This window comes from Aegilops tauschii, chromosome 2 (genome assembly GCF_002575655.3).
Source record: "Aegilops tauschii subsp. strangulata cultivar AL8/78 chromosome 2, Aet v6.0, whole genome shotgun sequence".
NCBI lineage: Eukaryota > Viridiplantae > Streptophyta > Magnoliopsida > Poales > Poaceae > Aegilops > Aegilops tauschii.
The window spans coordinates 328,679,508-328,702,496 of NC_053036.3; the positions used below are offsets into that span (position 1 = coordinate 328,679,508).

Here is a 22,989-nt window from a genome sequence, read left to right on the forward strand (position 1 = left end):
CGCTTAACATTCGATGATGATCAGTATTATGAGTTTATGTGTTTTGATGTACCGACGGTTGTTCGGAGTCCCGGATGTGATCACGGACATGACGAGGAGTCTTGAAATGGTCGAGACATAAAGATTGATATATTGGACGATGTTATTCGGACACTGGATGAGTTCCGGGGGTCACCGGATAAATATCGGAGTGCCGGGAGGTTATCGGAACCCCCGGGGGAACTAATGGGCCATCATGGGCCTTAGTGGAGAGAGAGGAGGGTAGGCGTTGCCCCCCCTTGGAGTCCGAATAGGACAAGGGAAGGGGGGCGGCGCCCCCCTTTCTTTCTCCCTCTCTCCCTCTTCTTCCTTCTCCCTCTCTTCCCTTGGTGGAAACCTACTAGGAATAGGATTCCTAGTAGGAATCCTACTTGGGGCGCGCCCCATGAGGGCCGGCCGGCCTCCCCCTTGCTCCTTTATATATGGGGGCAGGGGGCACCCTAGAACACACAAGTTGACAGTTGTCTTAGCCGTGTGCGGTGCCCCCCTCCACGGATTTCCACCTCGGTCATATCATTGTAGTGCTTTGGCGAAGCCCTGCGTCGGTAACTTCAACACCGTCATCACGCCGTCGTGCTGACGAAACTCTCCCTCGACCTCAGCTGGATCTAGAGTTCGTGGGACGTCACCGAGCTGAACGTGTGCAGATCGCGGAGGTGTCGTACGTTCGGTGCTAGGATCGGTCGGATCGTGAAGACGTACGACTACATCAACCGCGTTGTCATAACGCTTCCGCTTTCGGTCTATGAGGGTACGTAGATTACACTCTCCCCTCTCGTTGCTATGCATCATCTAGATAGATCTTGCGTGATCATAGGAATTTTTTTGAAATTACTATGTTCCTCAACATGGTTCTACCGCCGTGCTTCGCACACAGGTGGCTAGTGGGTGTCTGTTTCTCCAACTTTAGTTGAATCGAGTGTGACTACGCCCGATCCTTGTTGAATGTTAAAACAGCACACTTGACAAAAAATCATTGTGGTTTTGATGCGTAGGTAAGAACGGTTCTTGCCAAGCCCGTAGCAGCCACGTAAAACTTGCAAACAACAAAGTAGAGGACGTCTAACTTGTTTTTGCAGGGCTTGTTGTGATGTGATATGGTCAAGGATATGATTTAGTTGATATGGATCACGTGATTACTTAGATGATTAGAGGGATGTCTATCTAAGTGGGAGTTCTTAAGTAATATGATTAATTGAACTTTAATTTATCATGAACTTAGTCCTGATAGTATTTGCATAACTATGTTGTAGATCAATAGCTCGCGATGTAGCTCCTCTTTATTTTTGATATGTTCCTAGAGAAAAATTATGTTGAAAGATGATAGTAGCAATGATGCGGACTAGGTCCGTGATCTGAGGATTATCCTCATTGCTGCACAGAAGAATTATGTCCTTGATGCACTGCTAGGTGACGGACCTATTGCAGGAGCAGATGCAGACATTATGAACATTTGGCAAACTCGGTATGATAACTACTTGATAGTTTAGTGCGCCATGCTTTACGGCTTAGAATCAGGACTTCAAAAACGTTTTGAATGCCATGGAGCATATAAGATGTTCCAAGAGCTGAAATTGGTATTTCAGACTCATGCCCGAGTCAAGAGGTACGAGACTTCTGACAAGTACTTTGCCTACAAGATGGAGGACAATAGCTCAACCAGTGAGCATGTGCTCAGATTGTCTGAGTACTACAATCGCTTGAATCAAGTGGGAGTTAATCTTCCAGATAAAATAGTGATTGAAAGAGTTCTCTAGTCACTATCACCAAGTTACTGGAACTTCGTGATGAACTATAATATGCAAGGGGTGACGAAAACGATTCCCGAGCTCTTCGTGATGCTGAAATCGACGAAGGTAGAAATCAAGAAAAACATCAAATGTTGATGGTTGACAAAACCAGTAGTTTCAAGTAAAAGGGCAAGGGAAAGAAAGGGAACTTCAAAAAGAATGGCAAGCAAGTTGCCACTCCGATGAAGAAGCCCAAAGCTAGACCCAAACCTGAAACTGAGTGCTTCTGCTGCGGAGGAAATGGTCACTGGAAGCGGAACTGCCCCAAATACTTGGCGGATAAGAAGGATGGCAAAGTGAACAAAAGTATATATGATATACATGTTATTGATGTGTACTTTACTAGTGTTCATAGTAGCCCCTGGGTATTTGATACTGGTTCAGTTGCTATGATTAGTAACTCGAAACAGGAGTTACGGAATGAACAAAGACTAGTTGAGGGCAAGGTGACGATGTGTGTTGGAAGTAATTCCAAGGTTGATAAGATCACCATCGCACACTCCCTTTACCTTCGAGATTAGTGTTGAACCTAAAATAAATGTTATTTGGTGTTTGCGTTGAGCATAATATGATTGGATCATGTTTATTGCAATACAGTTATTCATTTAAAATAATAATGGTTATTCTGTTTACATGAATAAAACCTTCTGTGGTCATACAGCCAAGGTGAATGGTTTATTGAATCTCGATCGTAGTGATACACATATTCATAATATTGATCCCAAAAGATGCAAAGATGATAATGATAGTGCAACATATTTGAGGCACTGTCGTTTAGGTCATATTGGTGTAAAGCGCATGAAGATACTCCATGCTGATGGGCTTTTGGAATCACTTGATTATGAATCACTTGATGCTTGCGAACCATGCCTCATGGGCAAGATGACTAAGAGTCCGTTCTCCGGAACAATGGAGCGAGCAACTGACTTATTGGAAATAATACATACTCATGTATGCGATCCGATGAGTATTGAGGCTCGCGGCGGGTATCGTTATTTTCTGACCTTCACAGATGATTTGAGCAGATATGGATATATCTACTTCATGAAACATAAGTCTGAAACATTTGAAAAGTTCAAAGAATTTCAGAGTGAAGTGGAAAATCATCGTAACAAGAAAATAAACTTTCTACAATCTGATCGCGGAGACGAATATTTGAGTTACGAGTTTGGTCTTCATTTGAAACGATGTGGAATAGTTTCACAACTCACGCCACCTGGAACACCACAGCGTAATGGTGTGTCCGAACGTCATAACCGTACTTTATTAGATATGGTGCAATCTATGATATCTCTTACCGATTTATCACTATCATTTTGGGGTTATGCATTAGAGACAGCTGCATTCACGTTAAATAGGGAACCATCTAAATCCATTGAGACGTGTGACGCCCCCGATTCAATCGTACACTAATCATGCACGCAAACGTGTACGATCAAGATCAGGGACTCACGGGAAGATATCACAACACAACTCTAAAAAATAAATAAGTCATACAAGCGTCATAATACAAGCCAGGGCCCTCGAGGGCTCGAATACAAGTGCTCGATCATAGACGAGTCAGCGGAAGCAACCATATCTGAGTACAGACATAAGTAAACAAGTTTGCCTTAGGAAGGCTAGCACAAACTGGGATACAGATCGAAAGAGGCGCAGGCCTCCTGCCTGGGATCCTCCTAAACTACTCCTGGTCGTCGTCAGCGGCCTGCACGTAGTAGTAGGCACCTCCGGTGTAGTAGGAGTCATCGTCGATGGTGGCGTCTGGCTCCTGGGCTCCACCATCTGGTTGCGACAACCAGGTAGAATGGAATGGGGGAAAGAGGGAGAAAAGCAACCGTGAGTACTCATCCAAAGTACTCGCAAGCAAGGAGCTACACTACATATGCATGGGTATATGTGTAAAGGGCCATATCGGTGGACTGAACTGCAGAATGCCAGAATAAGAGGGGGGTAGCTAATCCTGTCGAAGACTACGCTTCTGGCCACCTCCATCTTGCAGCATGTAGAAGAGAGTAGATGGGAAGTTCACCAAGTAGCATCGTATAGCATAATCCTACCCGGCGATCCTCCCCTCATCGCCCTGTGCGAGAGCGACCACCGGGTTATATCTGGCACTTGGAAGGGTGTGTTTTATTAAGTGTCCGGTTCTAGTTGTCATAAGGTGAAGGTACAACTCCGGGTCGTCCTTTTACCGAGGGACACGGCTATTCGAATAGATAAACTTCCCTGCAGGGGTGCACCACATAACCCAACACGCTCGATCTCATTTGGCCGGACACACTTTTCTGGGTCATGCCCGGCCGCGGAAGATCAACACGTCGCAGCCCCACCTAGGCACAACAGAGAGGTCAGCACGCCGGTCTAAATCCTATGCGCGCGGGGGTCTGGGCCCATTGCACACCTGCACGTTGCATGGGCGGCCGGAAGCAGACCTAGCCTAGCAGGCGTTCCAGTCCAATCCGGCGCGCGCCGCTCAGATGCTGACGTCACGTAGGCTTCGGCTGATACCACGACGTCGAGTGCCCATAACTGTTCCCGCGTAGTTGGTTAGTGCGTATAGACCAAATGGCCAGACTCAGATCAAATACCAAGAACTCGTTAAGCGTGTTATTTTGAAGTAACCGCGGACGCCGACCAGGGCCAGGCCCACCTCTCTCCTAGGTGGTCTCAACCTGCCTTGTCGCTCCGCCTCAAAGTAACAGTCGGGGGCCGTCGGGAACCCAGGCCCACCTCTACCGGGATGGAGCCACCTGCCCCTTCAGCCCCATCTCCGAACAGTATCATAAGTAATGTAACAGTATAAAGTATATAGCATATGCCCGTGATCACCTCCCGAGTGATCACGGCCCAGTAGTATAGCATGGCAGACGGACAAGAGTGTAGGGCCACTGATGGAACACTAGTATCCTATACTAAGCATTTAGGATTGCAGGTAAGGGTAACAACTGTAGCAACAATGACAGGCTATGCAGCAGAATAGGAGTAACCGAAAGCAGTAACATGCTACACTACTCTAATGCGAGCAGTAGAGAGAAGGAATAGGCGATATCTGGTGATCAAGGGGGGGGGCTTGCCTGGAAGCTCAGCTGAGAAGGAGGGGTCGTCAACACCGTAGTCGGTCGGGGCACCAGCAGCGGCGTCGGTCTCGTAGTCTACCAGAGAGAAGAGGGGGAAGAAACAATGAATATAATGCAAACATAAGCATGACGATGGAAGACATGACAATGCGCGGTGCTAGGTGTGCCCTAACGCGGTAGGAGGTGGTACCGGCGAAGGGGGGAAACATCCGGGAAAGTATTCCCGGTGTTTTGCGTTTTCGGACAGATGAATCGGAGGGGAAAAGTTGTGAGTTTGCTATGCTAGGGATGTGTGGCGGACGAACGGGCTGCGTATTCGGATTCGTCTCATCGTTCTGAGCAACTTTCATGTATAAAACATTTTAATCCAAGTTATGGTCTATTAATTTTCAAAGTTTTATTAATATTCTGTAATTTTTGGAATTAATACTAATAAAAAACAATAGCAAAATGCTATGTGAACACATTGAGGAGTACACAGCAGGGCGCTATAGGGGATGACAGGTGGGGCCTGTTGACTGCCTAGTCAGCAGTCAACAGTGGACTGTTGACTAGTCAAAGGACCACCGGGCCCCTCATGTCACTGACTATACCTAAACAATTAATAAGAAACTAACTTCGTTAATTGGGGGGCCACGTGTCATCTACACATTTGACTAAGTCAACAAAAAAACGAAGCTAATCCAACTACATAGGGCCGGCTCCATACACACCTACGCACTCAACACACACCACAACACGGCCATGGTCAGCAGCAGCTATTCAGAGCAGCAAAAATGGCAGCGACAACACCTAAGCAACAGTAGCAGAAAGAGTAGCAGCAGGCGCAGCTTGCTAGCAAGCAAAGCAAAGCATTGGCAGGAGCAACAACTAGCAGCGGCAATAGGAGGAATCAGCAGCGGCAATCAACAGTATCTAGCAGCCAGGAGCAGCGCTTAGGAGCAGCAGCAACACCAAAACAGCAGCGTAGCAGCGGCAGGCAGCAGCTTCAGGCGGCAACGAGAGCAGCAGCGCAGTAGCAGCAGAGAGCAGCGGCAGCGTATGAGCGGACGAGGCGGGCGCGGGCGGCGTGGGGGCGCGCGCGGCCGGGGATGTCAGGGCGTGGCCCGGGCACGACAGGGGCTCGCGGGCGAGCGCGTGCAGCGGGAGCAGAGGTCCGGTCAAGGCACCCGTGTACGGGGGTCGTCGGGGTTGCGCCACAGGCGCCCATTTGACGCGCGCCTGGTCACGTTCGAATTTACGCGGGAGCCGCGTCTAACGGTGGTGGTTTACAATAGCTGAAGTGGCCAGAGTTGAGCACTCCGACGACGACAAGGGGCGGCGGTTTCGGGCGAGCTTGGTTTCAACGGCATGGAGCACGGCCAGAGCTGCAACTGAGCGCGTTGTCCTCGTGGGAGTTCCAGGAGCTCGATACCAAGCACGGGTGCGAGCGACAGCAGCTGTGAGCTTTGCGACGACATGGCCGGCGGCGACGAGCTTTGGCCGCGACGGGAACGGCGGCTACGGACACGGATTCGAGAACTAGGGAGAGGGCTTTCGAGCGGGAGTCACCGGGGAGCGCACGAAAGGCTCGGTGAGGGCCCAGAGCGCAGGACGACGACGGAGTCGACGGAGGCGCACCGGTGGCCGAGGTTGAAGGAGAGTTCGATCCGCTCGATGTAGTGGCCTCGGGCTCGAACAGTGGTGTGTAGACGACGTAGGGGACGACGGCGAACCTCCCGGATGCCAACGGACGACGAACAGTGGCCGGTGGCCACGTGTACGGCAACGATGGCGAGAGCAGCTTCGGGCAACAGCGTCGGGTTGCCGCGGGGAAGACGAGGGGAGGGAGATGGGGGCACAAGGAGGGGGGGTGGGGGTCCAGCTAGGTTTAGAGAGGGGCACCGGGGTCTTGTAGGCCGGGGTCGCCGGCCGGATGGCCGCCACGGCGTCGGCCGGTGCCGTGGCGGGCATCGGCTCTGCCCACGACCCTCTCTGTGAACAGAGGAGGACGCGACGTGGGGAGTAGGCCGGCCTGGCCTGGCCAGCTGGGCCTTGGCCCAGGGGAGGGGGTTTTCTTTTTCTCTTGTTTTATTTTCTGTTTTGCCTTTTTCTTTTTTATTTATATTACTTTTTCTGTTTTAGTTTTGTTTCTTATTAATTTTAGTTTTAGTAAAATATGCACGTAGCACCTAAATTACTATTTCAACTTAGTCCATAGTCACAAAAAGAATTAATTTGACATTTTATTAATTACAAAAGGTATTTAAATTATTTTTTTACTGCTGTTTTATTCATCTTATAGTATTTAAGCATTTTATAAAGGTGTGGTTTCTCCACCATAATTACCTATGCAATATTTGGTTCACTCTGAACATTTAGTTTTAATATTTGAAAATTTTATTGTTTGCTTGATTTTGAATTAGAATTTGAATCGGTTTCGAACCAACGCGAGATTAGCAACAGTAATCTTAGTGACGTGGCACCATTAGCAGAGAATTACTGTAGCGTAATTATCCGGGCGTCACAATTCTCCTCCACTACAAGAAATCTCGTCCCGAGATTTAAGAGGCGGTATAAGGGAGAAAGGCCTGGTTACGAAATTCTAACGAATCTTATCAGTCTTGGTTGCTCTTCTCAAAGAGGTCAATACATAGCGTTGATGTCTTCATTCCTATGCATCAATGCATCATGATGAAGTTATCGTCCTTTCTTCAGAAACTCCATCGTACTTACGAAAGAATAAAGGGGGAGTATTCCGAGAGAACGGACCTCCGCAAGGTTGACTATCTGGTCGATAACATCGGGGAAGGTGGCACAAAGTAACTCTCATATCGAAACTTAAGAAATTATCGAGAGTAAAGTAATGAGGTATCATGCGAAGTTTCGAGCGGGCAGGCAACATTTCGATGCCTGAAACAGGGCGTGAAATGGGCTCAAAGCAACGGGAATAAGTATTGTGTCTAATACCAGAATTGATGATCTCTCGGAAGGTGGCTCGTGAATTACATACGAGGCCACGCACGAGGAATAACTAGGGAAATAGGGGGTGTACAGAAGAGTCAGGTTTCGATCCTATGGAACTGTGGGTTATGGGCCCACCATGTGGGTTAAAAGTAGGAGGAGCGGTGACATCTTGCATGGTCATGATAGAAAGGCAGGTCAGAGGGTAGCCTATCGATTATGTCGGCAACAACGTCGGTACCAAGGGTGAGGGACGAAGAGAACCATTTTCCTGCTCGTTGAAACGAGGCGGACCAATAGGCAAAGTTCTCGTCCATCGGTGGCTACCGGAATGTCATCAACAATAGTAACAGGGTCTTGCTGACAGAATTGTACAATGAGGGGTTTACATAAGCAGGAGAATATTACTGCTTAGATCATATAGATCACAAGAAAGGTTAAACCAAACAATGGAAAGGAAAATATGATTATCAGATTAAACAGAACAATGGAAAGGAAAATGTGTTAAATCACATATTCCAGGGGTATATCCTTCCCAAGGACAAGCAAGGCACGATATCCATGACAGGATAGAAAGTAGAAAACCATTTAGGTAATGGGAGAGGAATTTTCATGGCATTATCCATACAACGGTGTTTGAATAAATTGATAAAGAAAATTTAGCATTGTGCTTCAAATGTTCTTATTGATGATCGGAGTACCACAGACATGCTTCGAGATAGCACTGACATGGTCATCAAGTAAGGGTCAGATTTTGGATACACAAAGGATCCATCAGGAACAACTTATAAAATAAGTCTTACACTTTCCTCATGGAAGAATGGCTAACCTTGCTAAAAAGGAAACTATTACAATACGTCCTCCGACTAGGTTTGCTAGGCATGACATCACCTTATCGGGAGATATAAAGACCAATGTTATATCTCATGGAAATATGTTCCAACCGTCATATCTGACCGAGATTCAGATCATTGGTGTCAGGATACCTCAGAGTCAGGATGCCTGAGAAGAAAAAGGTGCGACACAAATTGACGAGATGACATTGTAAGATTATCGGGAAATGAACTATGGAAGCGAGTTCCGAAACAAAAGTTGATCATTAAACCAAGGAGAGAATGAGGAGGTGGCTGATGAACTCAGCGACAATTCATCGAGACTTCCAACAGATAAATTTCCACAATTATGCGATCAAGGAGATAACATTTGTCAGATCAAATGATATAATGAGGTATGCTCGAGGAAAACATACGCAATTAAACATTGGTTGAAAGGTGCGCCCGAAATATGGCATTAGGTAGCATGATCAATGTTAGAATGGTGATTCAATAATCAATAGTCTAAGAGTGAACGGTCGACCATTAACTTCAAAGCAATAGGGTTGCTAGAAGGGCAGAATCCAAACAACACCGTTCACCTGTTGGTATCCCGGTTAGAACCAACACGGGGACCAAGAAAAGAATGGTGATGGTGAGAAGTATTACTATATCAAGATATAATAGTTGAGGTAATTCCCTCAACATTCTTGACATAACAGATGGTAATACTCCAAGATAGAATCATAATATAAGTTGGATAGAAAGGAAACTACACAAAACATGGCCAAGTTTGTGTCGCAAGGAATGCGAGAATGTTGTCGATGTTAATACAAATCATCTAGGGGGCAAGGGTGGTATTACTCATCCAGAATTCGGCACACAACTTGGAAGAAGTCAAATTGTTGACAATTATCATGACAAATTTGTCGAGAGGTTTCAAGAAGATGTAATCGATTGGTGATGACATCAAGTCAAAAGAATGATGAAGCAAAAGGTTATTGCAACCATGGGTACGTCAGAAACTCGAAATCAAGTTTGTTGTTCAAGGCAATACGATATGACAAGGAAGATCGACGTAAGCTTAGCTCATCATCGAAAATTGTGCTCCGGGAATAAAGACCAGGTAGCACAGTTAAAATCACCACGACAATGACATAGCCAAACAGGCTAGGAATGACGTGATCGGGTACAAACTCGTATGTAAAGAAGATTACTAAGAGTTGTTGAACCATAGTGCGGACTCGGTTCAGTTATCGATGTCTTTGAGTGTTTAATAACTCAGAGCCCGTGAAAAATTGGAATCAATGAGAATGTAGTACTTGATGAAGAGCTCATAAGAAGTTATGCAGTTCCATGATAATCTCGAGATACCAAGGGGTAATACTCGACGACAGATCAAAGTAGAGGTTGGACTGGGGTATTGCTCTATAGCAGACAAGTGCTTACACTTGCACCGGAAATGGTATTTAAAGGAGAACATGGTCGGAACCACGATTGCAAAAGGCCAGATCCCAGATATAAGATGAACTTATACCAAGGGAATAATTAATTTTAAAAGAAGCTTCGATGAGAAGATGTACATCGTGTCCGTGGGCATGAACACAAAGTTCAAGGTCGACTCCCACTTCTCCAATGCACAACCTTTCATTCACTTCTCACGTTCGATGAAGTTGTAGTGTTGAAATTTTATCTGGCAAAATACCAGAAGAGTACGGCTCGTGAAACTTTCGAGTTCACACATATAAAGGAAGGCATAGGTTCGACCCACCGGGGCATTGTGGAAACATATACCACAAGCTTCAATAGTAAATATCACCAACTCGAAAACAGAGCATGGTTGGCCAAATCCGAGGATAGGATTTACCAATGGCATTATGTATCAGGGAAAGAACTTCTCGAGATTTTCGTATACAAAGGACACTGTCGGATGATAATTCAACAAAGGATCCTATGGTCCATAACGGAGCTGATGTGAGCATCGACGCACGATCAGAGGAAGAAACAATGCAAGGGCATTGGATTATAGAAACAACTGACTAATTCAAAGCTCAAAGGTAAAGGAATTATGATTTCAAATTCACGGGACCAGAAGCAAACACTCTGATTAAGGATGGATAAGTTGAATAGACTTAGGGGTACAATTGACAGCAATTTAATTGGTTGAGAACCAGCTCATGTTCAAACTGATGTCTCAGCCGAAAGGATGAATTATAGGATATGATTGAGGATTGCGAGCATTCGCAACTTATTGAATCAATGGACTCAAAATGATAATGACAAGGGATGCCAATAATGATTACTAGACTTATGGGATTAACCATGATGCAAGCAAGGAAGAATTTCAAGAACAATAGGCTACTCAGGTGTTTCGGAAGATCGAATGGTATTTCAAAGTCTTTTGTGAAACACATGAATTTCAGTAAGTGCGAGGAATTACCCGTATGGGTATTAATGCGGAAAAGATCTACAAAGTAGTAGACACAAAGGATTCTCAGAATATCGGAGAATTTTTCAGGGTATCAAGTAATAACAAGGGCATCTGGGTACGAAGGTATGAACGACAAGTGTAAGTAGTTATCCTTAAGGATCTATCGGTGGTCGGGAATAACAAAAGCGGTGGTCACAAAGTCTCGAAAGAACATCAGAGAGTATCTTCAGAATTTTCTGGTGTAGCAGGGCGGTCATCTATATTTAGGGGCTCTCCGGGTGGAAGCGATCACGAGATCCTAGAGTTAGAGTTAGTAAAATCATTTAACCTGAATAAGAGAGATCAGAATACCAGAGTATATATAGACGAGGAATAAAAGATCCTAATACCACCCAATGGCGACGTGGGCCCATGGGCCGCACAGCCATGTTAGTAAAAGTTTTAGAAAGTCTAGACTCGACTTCGGCCAAGGAGTGTGGAAGGGGGATTCCTACAGGCAGTCGGCTCTGATACCAACTTGTGACGCCCCTGATTCAATCGTACACTAATCATGCACGCAAACATGTACGATCAAGATCAGGGACTCACGGGAAGATATCACAACATAACTCTAAAAAATAAATAAGTCATACAAGCATCATAATACAAGCCAGGGGCCTTGAGGGCTCGAATACAAGTGCTCGATCATAGACGAGTCAGCGGAAGCAACCATATCTGAGTACAGACATAAGTAAACAAGTTTGCCTTAGGAAGGCTAGCACAAACTGGGATACAGATCGAAAGAGGCGCAGGCCTCCTGCCTGGGATCCTCCTAAACTACTCCTGGTCGTCGTCAGCGGCCTGCACGTAGTAGTAGGCACCTCCGGTGTAGTAGGAGTCGTCGTCGACGGTGGCGTCTAGCTCCTGGGCTCCAGCATCTGGTTGCGACAACCAGGTAGAATGGTAAGGGGGAAAGAGGGAGAAAAGCAACCGTGAGTACTCATCCAAAGTACTCGCAAGCAAGGAGCTACACTACATATGCATGGGTATATGTGTAAAGGGCCATATCGGTGGACTGAACTGCAGACTGCCAGAATAAGAGGGGGATAGCTAATCCTGTCGAAGACTACGCTTCTGGCCACCTCCATCTTGCAGCATGTAGAAGAGAGTAGATGGTAAGTTCACCAAGTAGCATCGTATAGCATAATCCTACCCGGCGATCCTCCCCTCGTCGCCCTGTGTGAGAGCGACCACCGGGTTATATCTGGCACTTGGAAGGGTGTGTTTTATTAAGTATCCGGTTCTAGTTGTCATAAGGTGAAGGTACAACTCCGGGTCGTCCTTTTACCGAGGGACACGGCTATTCGAATAGATAAACTTCCCTGCAGGGGTGCACCACATAACCCAACACGCTCGATCCCATTTGGCCGGACACACTTTTCTGGGTCATGCCCGGCCGCGGAAGATCAACACGTCGCAGCCCCACCTAGGCACAACAGAGAGGTCAACACGCCGGTCTAAATCCTATGCGCGCAGGGGTCTGGGCCCATCGCCCATTGCACACCTGCATGTTGCGTGGGCGGCCGGAAGTAGACCTAGCCTAGCAGGCGTTCCAGTCCAATCCGGCGCGCGCCGCTCAGTCACTGACGTCACGTAGGCTTCGGCTGATACCACGACGTCGAGTGCCCATAACTGTTCCCGCGTAGTTGGTTAGTGCGTATAGACCAAATGGCCAGACTCAGATCAAATACCAAGAACTCGTTAAGCGTGTTATTTGAAGTAACCACGGACGCCGACCAGGGCCAGGCCCACCTCTCTCCTAGGTGGTCTCAACCTGCCCTGTCGCTCCGCCTCAAAGTAACAGTCGGGGGCCGTCGGGAACCCAGGCCCACCTCTACCGGGATGGAGCCACCAGCCCCTTCAGCCCCCATCTCCGAACAGTATCATAAGTAATGTAACAGTATAAAGTATATAGCATATGCCCGTGATCACCTCCCGAGTGATCACGGCCCAGTAGTATAGCATGGCAGACGGACAAGAGTGTAGGGCCACTGATGGAACACTAGCATCCTATACTAAGCATTTAGGATTGCAGGTAAGGGTAACAACTGTAGCAACAATGACAGGCTATGCAGCAGAATAGGAGTAACCGAAAGCAGTAACATGCTACACTACTCTAATGCAAGCAGTAGAGAGAAGGAATAGCGGATATCTGGTGATCAAGCGGGGGGCTTGCCTGGAAGGTCAGCCGAGAAGGAGGGGTCGTCAACACCGTAGTCGGTCGGGGCACCAGCAGCGGCGTCGGTCTCGTAGTCTACCAGAGAGAAGAGGGGGAAGAAACAATGAATATAATGCAAACATAAGCATGACGATGGAAGACATGACAATGCGCGGTGCTAGGTGTGCCCTAACGCGGTAGGAGGTGGTACCGGCGAAGGGGGGAAACATCCGGGAAAGTATTCCCGGTGTTTCGCGTTTTCGGACAGATGAATCGGAGGGGAAAAGTTGCGAGTTTGCTATGCTAGGGATGTGTGGCGGACGAACGGGCTGCGTATTCGGATTCGTCTCGTCGTTCTGAGCAATTTTCATGTATAAAACATTTTAATCCGAGTTATGGTCTATTAATTTTCAATGTTTTATTAATATTCTGTAATTTCTGGAATTAATACTAATAAAAAAACAATAGCAAAATGCTATGTGCACACATTGAGGTGTACACAGCAGGGCGCTATAGGGGATGACAGGTGGGGCCTGTTGACTGCCTAGTCAGTAGTCAACAGTGGACTATTGACTGGTCAAAGGACCACTGGGCCCCGCATGTCACTGACTAGACCTAATCACTCAATTAGAAACTAACTTCGTTAATTGGGGCGCCACGTGTCATCTACACATTTGACTAAGTCAACAAATAAACCAAGGTAATCCAACTACATAGGGCCGGCTCCATACACACTTACGCACTCAACACACACCACAACACGGCCATGGTCAGCAGCAGCTATTCAGAGCAGCAAAAACGGCAGCGACAGCACCTAAGCAACGGTAGCGGAAAGAGTAGCAGCAGGCGCTACTTGCTAGCAAGCAGAGCAAAGCATTGGCAGGAGCAACAACTAGCAGCGGCAGTAGGAGGAATCAGCAGCGGCAAGCAGCAGTATCTAGCAGCCAGGAGCAGCGCTTAGGAGCAGCAGCAGCACCAAAACAGCAGCGTAGCAGCGGCAGGCAGCAGCTTCAGGCGGCAACGGGAGCAGCAGCGCAGTAGCAGCAGAGAGCAGCGACAGCGTACGAGCGGACGAGGCGGGCGCGGGCGGCGTGGGGGCGCGCGCGGCCGGGGATGTCAGGGTGTGGCCCGGGCACGACAGGGGCTCGCGGGCGAGCGCGTGCGGCGGGAGCGGAGCTCCGGTCACGGCGCCCGTGTACGGGGGTCGTCGGGGTTGCGCCACAGGCGCCCATTTGACGCGCGCCTGGTCGCGTTAGAATTTACGCGGGAGCCGCATCTAACGGTGGTAGTTACAACAGCTGGAGTGGCCAGAGTTGAGCACTCCGACGACGACAAGGGGCGGCGGTTTCGGGCGAGCTTGGTTTCAACGGCATGGAGCACGGCTGGAGCTGCAAAGTGAGTGTGTTGTCCTCGTGGGAGCTCTAGGAGCTCGAGACCAAGCACGGGTGCGAGCGACAGCAGCTGTGAGCTTTGCGACGACATGGCCGGCGGCGACGAGCTTTGGCCACGACGGGAACGGCGGCTACGGACACGGATTCGAGAACTAGGGAGAGGGCTTTCGAGCAAGAGCTCACCGGGGAGCGCACGAAAGGCTCGGTGAGGGCCCGGAGCGCAGGACAACGACGGAGTCGACGGAGGCGCGCCGGTGGCCGAGGTTGAAGGAGAGTTCGATCCGCTCGATGTAGTGGCATGGGGCGTTGGTGCGTAGACGACGTAGGGGACAACGGCGAACCTCCCGGATGCCAACGGACGACTAACAGTGGCCGATGGCCACGTGTACGGCAACGATGGCGAGAGCAGCTTCGGGCAACGGCGTCGGGTCGCTGCGGGGAAGACGAGGGGAGGGAGATGGGGGCGCAAGGAGGGGGGTGGGGGTCCGGCTAGGTTTAGAGAGGGGCACCGGGGTCTTGTAGGCCGGGGTCGCCGGCCGGATGGCCACCACGGCGTCGGACGGTGCCGTGGCGGGCATCGGCTCTGCCCACGACCCCCTCTGTGAACAGAGGAGGAGGCGACGTGGGGAGTGGGCCGGCCTGGCCTGGCCAGCTGGGCCTTGGCCCAGGGGAGGGGGTTTTCTTTTTCTCTTGTTTTATTTTCTGTTTTGCCTTTTTCTTTTTTCTTTTTATTACTTTTTGTGTTTTAGTTTTGTTTCTTATTAATTTTAGTTTTAGTAAAATATGCACGTAGCACCTAAATTAGTATTTGAACTTAGTCCATAGTCGCAAAAAGTCCATTCCTCAAATAAATTAATTTGACATTTTATTCATTACAAAAGGTATTTAAATTATTTTTTTACTGTTGTTTTATTCATCTTATAGTATTTAAGCATTTTATAAAGGTGTGGTTTCTCCACCATAATTACCTATGCAACATTTGGTTCACTCTGAACATTTAGTTTTAATATTTGAAAATTTTATTGTTTGCTTGATTTTGAATTAGAATTTGAATCGGTTTCGAACCAACGCGAGATTAGCAACAGTAATCTTAGTGACGTGGCACCATTAGCAGAGAATTACTGTAGCGTAATTATCCGGGCGTCACAAGACGACACCATATGAACTGTGGTTTGGCAAGAAACCTAAGATGTCGTTTCTTAAAGTTTGGGGCTACGATGCTTATGTGAAAAAGCTTCAACCTGATAAGCTCGAACCCAAATCGGAGAAATGCATCTTCATAGGATACCCAAAGGATACTATTGGGTACACCTTCTATCACATATCCGAAAGCAAGATATTCGTTGCTTAGAATGGATCCTTTCTAGAGAAGGAGTTTCTCTCGAAAGAAGTCAGTGGGAGGAAAGTAGAACTTGATGAGGTAATTGTACCTTCTCTCGAGTTGGAAAGTAGTTCATCACAGAAATCAGTTTCGGTGATGCCTACACCAATTAGTGAGGAAGCTAATGATGATGATCATGAAACTTCAGATCAAGTTACTACCGAACCTCGTAGGTCAACCAGAGTAAGGTCCGCACCAGAGTGGTACGACAATCCTGTTCTGGAGGTCATGTTACTTGACCATGACGAACCTACGAACTATGAGGAAGCGATGATGAGCCCAGATTCTGCAAAATGGCTTGAGGCCATGAAATCTGAGATAGGATCCATGTATGAGAACAAAGTATGGACTTCGGTTGACTTACCCGATGATCGGCAAGCCACAGAGAATAAAATGGATCTTCAATAGGAATACGGACGATGATAGTAGTGTTACCAAGCTCGACATTTCTAAAAGGGTTTTTGACAAGTTCAAGATGTTGACTATGATGAGATTTTCTTACTCGTATCGATGCTTAAAGATTGTCTGAATCATGTTAGCAGTTGCCACATTTCATGAAATCTGGCAAATGGATGTTAAAAACTACATTCCTTAATGGATTTCTTAAAGAAGAGTTGTATATGATGCAACAAGAAGGTTTGTCAATCCTAAAGGTGCTAACAAGTGTGCAAGCTCCAGCAATCCATCTATGGACTGGTGCAAGCATCTCGGAGTTGGAATATATGCTTTGATAAGGTGATCAAAGCATATGGTTTTATACAGACTTGCGGTGAGTGGGAGCACTACAACATTTCTGATAAGTATATGTGAATGACATATTGTTGATCGGAAATAATGTAGAATTTTTTCTGGAAAGCATAAAGGAGTGTTTGAAAGGAGTTTTTCAAAGAAAGACCTCGGTGATGCTGCTTACATATTGAGCATCAAGATCTATAGAGATAGAACAAGACGCTTGATAAGTTTTTTCAATGAGTACATACCTTGACAAGATTTTGAAGTAGTTCAACATGGAACAGTCAAATAAGGAGTTCTTGCCTGTGTTACAAGGTGTGAAGTTGAGTAAAGACTCAAAACCCGACCATGGCAGAAAATAGAAAGAGAATGAAAATTTATTCCCTATGCCTCAGTCATAGGTTCTATGAAGTATGCTATGTTGTGTACCAGACCTATTGTGAACCTCACCATGAGTTTGGCAAGAGGGTACAATAGTGATCCAGGAGTAGATCACTGGATAGCGGTCAAAATCATCCTTAGTGGAATAAGGAAATATTTCTCGGTTATGGAGGTGATAAAGAGTTCATCGTAAAGAGTTACGTCGATGCACGCTTTGACACCGATCTGGATGACTCTGAGTCTCGATCTGGATACATATTGAAAGTGGGAGCATTTAGCTAGAGTAGCTCCGTGCAGAGCATTGTAGACATAGAAATTTGTAAAATACATACGGATCTAAATGTGGCAGACCCATTGAGTAAACCTCTCTCACAAGCAAAATATGATCACACCTTAGAACTCTTCGGGTGTTAATCACATGGCAATGTGAATTAGATTATTGACTCTAGTAAACACTTTGGGTATTGGTCACATGGCGATGTGAACTTTAGAGTGTTAAATCACATGACGATGTGAACTATTGGTGTTAAATCACATGGCGATGTGAACTAGATTATTGACTCTAGTGCAAGTGGGAGACTGAAGGAAATATGCCCTAGAGGCAATAATAAAGTTGTTATTTATATTTCCTTATATCATGATAAATGTTTATTATTCATGCTAGAATTGTATTAACCGGAAACTTAGTACATGTGTGGATACATAGACAAACAGAGTGTCCCTAGTATGCCTCTACTAGACTAGCTCGTTAATCAAAGATGGTTAAGTTTCCTAGCCATAGACAAGTGTTGTCGTTTGATGTGATGGACAAGACCCATCCATTAGCTTAGCATTATGATCGTTGAGTTTTATTGCTATTGGTTTCTTCATGACTTATACATGTTCCTCTGACTATGAGATTATGCAACTCCCGAATACCGGAGGAACACCTTGTGTGCTATCAAACGTCACAACGTAACTAGGTGATTATAAAGATGCTCTTCAGGTGTCTCCGAAGGTGTTTGTTGGGTTGGCATAGATCGAGATTAGGATTTGTCACTCAAGTATCGGAGAGGTATCTCTGGGCCCTCTCGGTAATGCACATCACTATAAGCCTTGCAAGCAATGTGACTAATGAGTTAGTTGCGGGATGATGCATTACGGAACGAGTAAAGAGACTTGCCGGTAACGAGATTGAACTAGGTATGATGATACCGACGATCGAATCTCGGGCAAGTAACATACCGATGACAAAGGAAACAACGTATGTCGTTATGCAGTTTGATCGATAAAGATCTTAGTAGAATATGTAGGAGCCAATATGAGCATCCAGGTTCCGGTATTGGTTATTGACCGGAGATGTGTCTCGGTCATGTCTACATAGTTCTCGAACCTCTAGGGTCTGCACGCTTAACGTTCGATGACGATTTGTATTATTAGTTATGTGATTTGATGTACCAAAGTTTGTTCGGAGTCCCAAATGAGATCACGGACATGACGAGGAGTCTCGAAATGGTCGAGAGGTAAAGATTCATATATTGGAAGGTTGCATTTAGACATCAGAATGGTTTCGAGTGATTCGGGCATTTTTCCGGAGTACCGGGAGGTTACCGGAACCCCCCGGGAGAAGTTATGGGCCTTATGGGCCATAAGAGGGAAGCACACCAGCCCATTCGGGCATTTTTCCGAAGTACCGGGAGGTTACCGGAACCCCCCCCCCCCCAGGAGAAGTTATGGTCCTTATGGGCCATAAGAGGGAAGCACACCAGCCCACAAGGGGCTGGTGCGCCCCCCTTGGGCAGGAGGCCGATTAGGACTAGGAGAAGGGGGCCGCCCCCCTTTCCTTCTCCTTCTCCCTTCCCCCTTTCCTACTCCGTGTGGGAGGTGGAATCCTACTAGGACTAGGGAGTCCTAGTAGGACTCCACACCTTGGCGCGCCCCCTTAGGGTCGGCTGCCTATCCCTCTTCCTCCTTTATATACGGAGGCAGGGGCACCCCAAAGACACACAAGTTGATCTTTTAGCCGTGTGCGGTGCCCCCCTCCACAGTTACACACCTCGGTCATATTGTCGTAGTGCTTAGGCGAAGCCCTGCGCCGGTAACTTCATCATCACCGTCACCACGCCGTCGTGCTGACGGAACTCTCCCTCGGCCTCAACTGGATCAAGAGTTCGAGGGACATCACCGAGCTGAACGTGTGCAGATCGCGGAGGTGCCGTACATTCGGTACTTGGATCGCTTGGATCGCGAAGACGTTCGACTACATCAACCGCGTTACTAAACGCTTCCGCTTTCGGTCTATGAGGGTACGTGGACACACTCTCCCCGCTCGTTTCTATGCTTCTCCTAGATAGATCTTGCGTGATCATAGGCAAATTTTTTGAAATACTACGTTCCCCAACATCCTCTCCCCCTCTCAATCCCCTCTCCCAAATCCTTTAGATCTAACAATTTGGTCTGTGGATTCCTTCACCAATCCATCCTAGAAGGTACTCTCCTCCGATCCCCTTCTTTCTATCCATAGAATGTATGCTATTTTGAAGATTTTGGGGAACCCTTTTTTGATTTGATTAGATTAGAATGTTGCATGTATTAGATACCTAATTTGCAACCCTAGTTTAGTTGATTTTATTGAAAAGATATGGTTTGGATACATAGGTTGACATGTTATTTCTATGGAAAAGATATTTGTATTGAATCTTGCATGAAGTGGGCCTAGTTTAGTTTATTTGTATTGAAATTATATTCGTATTGACAAGAATGCTTTGGATACATATGCTTTGAATTTTGCATATAGTAGGCGTACTTTAGTTTATTTGTATTCAAAAGATAATCGTGTTGACAAGAAAGCTTTGTTTGAAATTGTTAGGATGGTTTGGCTTCTCGATAATCACTAGGACCATCAACACCGGTCGTACGCTATGTCGGTGGAGCAACGGGTAATAATGAAAGTGGCCGGTGTTATGAATTTCGTGTTTATTTCAAACACAAATGCCCCATATGTAATTTTCTGATTTGCTTGTTTGTAGGAGCTTGCACCTCTGAAGCTTCGGTCTCACAGGGTCAACCTTGGGGGGATGCGCTATGATGAGTGATACACACCGTATGTAAGGGAGAGAGGACTTCTCCCTTTCATTCAGTTGGTCAGCCGGTCGACGCCACCCCTCAATGCTGCAGCAATCACCGCGCTTATTGATCGTTGGAGGCCGGAGACACACAGTTTCCATCTTCGGACCGGGGAGATGACCGTGACGCTCTAGGATATTGCTATGATCGCCGGTCTTCCTATCGAGGGGAATCCTCTATGTATGAACACCGATTCTGATGGGTGGCGCGAGAAGATGCATGCCCTTATCGGTATGGTTCCTCCAGAGCCTCGGGAACCAGAAGCGGAAGACAAGAAGAAGGAAAGAGTCGCAACCGGTGCTCCTTTCATGTGGATTACATGGCACTTTGGTACTTGCCCCGAGGAAGCTAATGAGGATGAGGTCAAGACATATGCTCGTGTCTACATGTGGTACGTTATATCCAGGACTATGTTTGCTAATGGCACAGGCAAGAATGCTCCATGGATGTGGCTGAAGGCGTTGACCGTCTTCGATAGCAAATGGAGTTGGGGTTCGGCGACACTGGCTTACTTGTATAGACAGGTATAAAGTTGTTTCTTTTTCACTTCATTGCTACATTATCAATGCGATCTTCCTGTTAATTCAACCATGTTCTCTTTTATGTGCAGTTGGATGACGCCTGTTGTAGGCCATCTGGAGGTATTGGTGGTTGTATGCTCGCACTTTCCATATGGAGCTGGGAGCGATTGCCGGTTGGACGACCAAAGACCGTGAAGTGCGAGGATTGGGACGACAAAGACGACCCACTACGGCTCCCCACTTGGGCTTACAAGTGGGATGTGTTAAATGAGACGACGGATGATCCCTCGGTCATGAAGTTGTACAGGAGCGAGCTGGACACGATCACGGCTGAGCAGGTGACTCGACATTGCATAAGTGATTCTCATGCTTGTATCGTAACTCGAAATCAATTTTGCAACCTATGCTATGTTGCAGGTGGAATGGGAGCCGTATGGAAGAGGGGATAGTTTTGGTAACCCTAGAGAGTTCAGGCTGAACCCGATGTGCACTAGGGATAGGGATCTTCGGCTTATGCGGTGCCCACTCATATGCAACTGGGCGGTTGAGCTTCACCTCCCACATCGGGTGTATCGCCAGTTTGGTTTGTTCCAGCCACACCCGCCGGAGTGGGAGGATACGGACAAGTTGCTACACGCATAAGATATAATTAACCTTGAGCACGTAGCAGTTTCTCGCCGGTTTCAATGGTGCTAATATTCCGTTCCTAACTTGCAGGTTGGATAGGAGAAGGCAGCGGAAGGTCAAGGATTGGGCCAAGCATCACAGGAAGTATGTCGTACAGTTCGCGCTTAGTGTGGAGCAAGCTAAGGCTGGAAAACGAGCCCAGCTTTGTGAGCACTGCCGATTGCGTTCAACAACTATCTCACATGGTTTCTTGCAAGTACCCGTGTGGAGGTATGGAAGCCGGCGTATGCTGAAGAGATTTTGGAAGATCCCACCGTCTTCGATGAGCTAACCCAGCACCAGTACAACAAATTAGTTAGGGAAGGCACCCCTGTCCCTTCAGCTCCAATGATGAACTTTGTGGTATTTCCCCTTTTTGCTTTCCCATTCGCACTATTCACGTCTTCGCTTGCCTAACATGTTAATGTCGTTTCTGTTCATAGCGTGCCCAGATCAAGAAAGCAGCTGATGAGACCGAGACTACTCTAGAGACAACCCCGGTTGGGAAAAGCGATGGGGAAGGTGCACTTTGAGCATTCATTAAGGTTCACATCTCCTTCAATTGTCCATGTAACATGTGTTGCTACATTCGATATCTCATTCACTTGTACATGTTGCAACGCCAGGGCCAAAGGTTAAGGCGGCTATCGAACCTTGTCGGTTGTCGTGACCCCGAGTATGCATCACCTCAACGGTCTAGGTCGGCGACACCATCATATCCCACTTCTGGCCATGGTGATCCTTTGGAGGATGAGGATGTGGGTGTGGTCACCCAAGAGGTATGGCAATAGCATATATTCAATTATTGATGCATTGCTAACTTTATCCTCACACTCGGTCTTTTCCATATCTTTTGTTTTTGTAATAGGTTGCTGATGACATGACCTTGGGACCTATCAAGTTCGGTCAGCATACGAGTTAAAGCCTAGGAAGGGAATCAACAAATACACACCTGAAGACTTCACCCAAAGAGGCAAAAGGACGGTCGGCACCTCGTGCATGGCGGCTTTGGATGACTATGTGGATGACCTCGCGAAGGGAATCAACAAATACACATGTTCTTCCCATCCCTATAAGCATTCAAAGAACACAACGTAACATTTCTTCCATGAGTACTAATCCAAGGATTACCAAGGAATACAAACCCTAACATATATATGAAACAACAACCCTAACCCTAACCCTAGCACCAACATATGAACACCCATAAGAATAACCCTAACATACTAACAAGCCTAATCATAGGAAATTGGCAAACAAACATCTCACATCTCCATGCAAATCTCTAGATCCATACAAAACTAGGGTTTCCCCAAACTAGCAACAAATGAGCAATTTGTCCACATTACTTGGATCAAAACAAGGGGATCGGAGAAGATTACCTTGAGGGAGGGTTTGAGTTCGAAATCTACGGACAAAATCTTCAAATTTGGAAGATTTGGGGAAGGATTTGAGAGGGGGAGAGAGGGAGAGAGGGGGGAAATCTCGGGTCGGATGCTATGGGGGTTGGGGTGTGTGTGGGG

General features: G+C 47.0%; 1 protein-coding gene across 1 annotated transcript; it reads left to right on the forward strand.

The window, feature by feature from the left end:
* The first annotated feature begins 20,074 nt into the window (after nt 1–20,074).
* LOC141040990 (uncharacterized) lies at nt 20,075–21,999 on the forward strand. The gene is made up of 7 exons (XM_073507100.1): nt 20,075–20,092; nt 20,183–20,215; nt 20,890–21,138; nt 21,218–21,285; nt 21,518–21,571; nt 21,685–21,829; nt 21,910–21,999. The coding sequence occupies exons 1-7, from the start codon at nt 20,075–20,077 to the stop codon at nt 21,997–21,999; spliced, it is 657 nt and encodes a 218-aa protein (XP_073363201.1).
* Nucleotides 22,000–22,989: the final 990 nt, after the last annotated feature.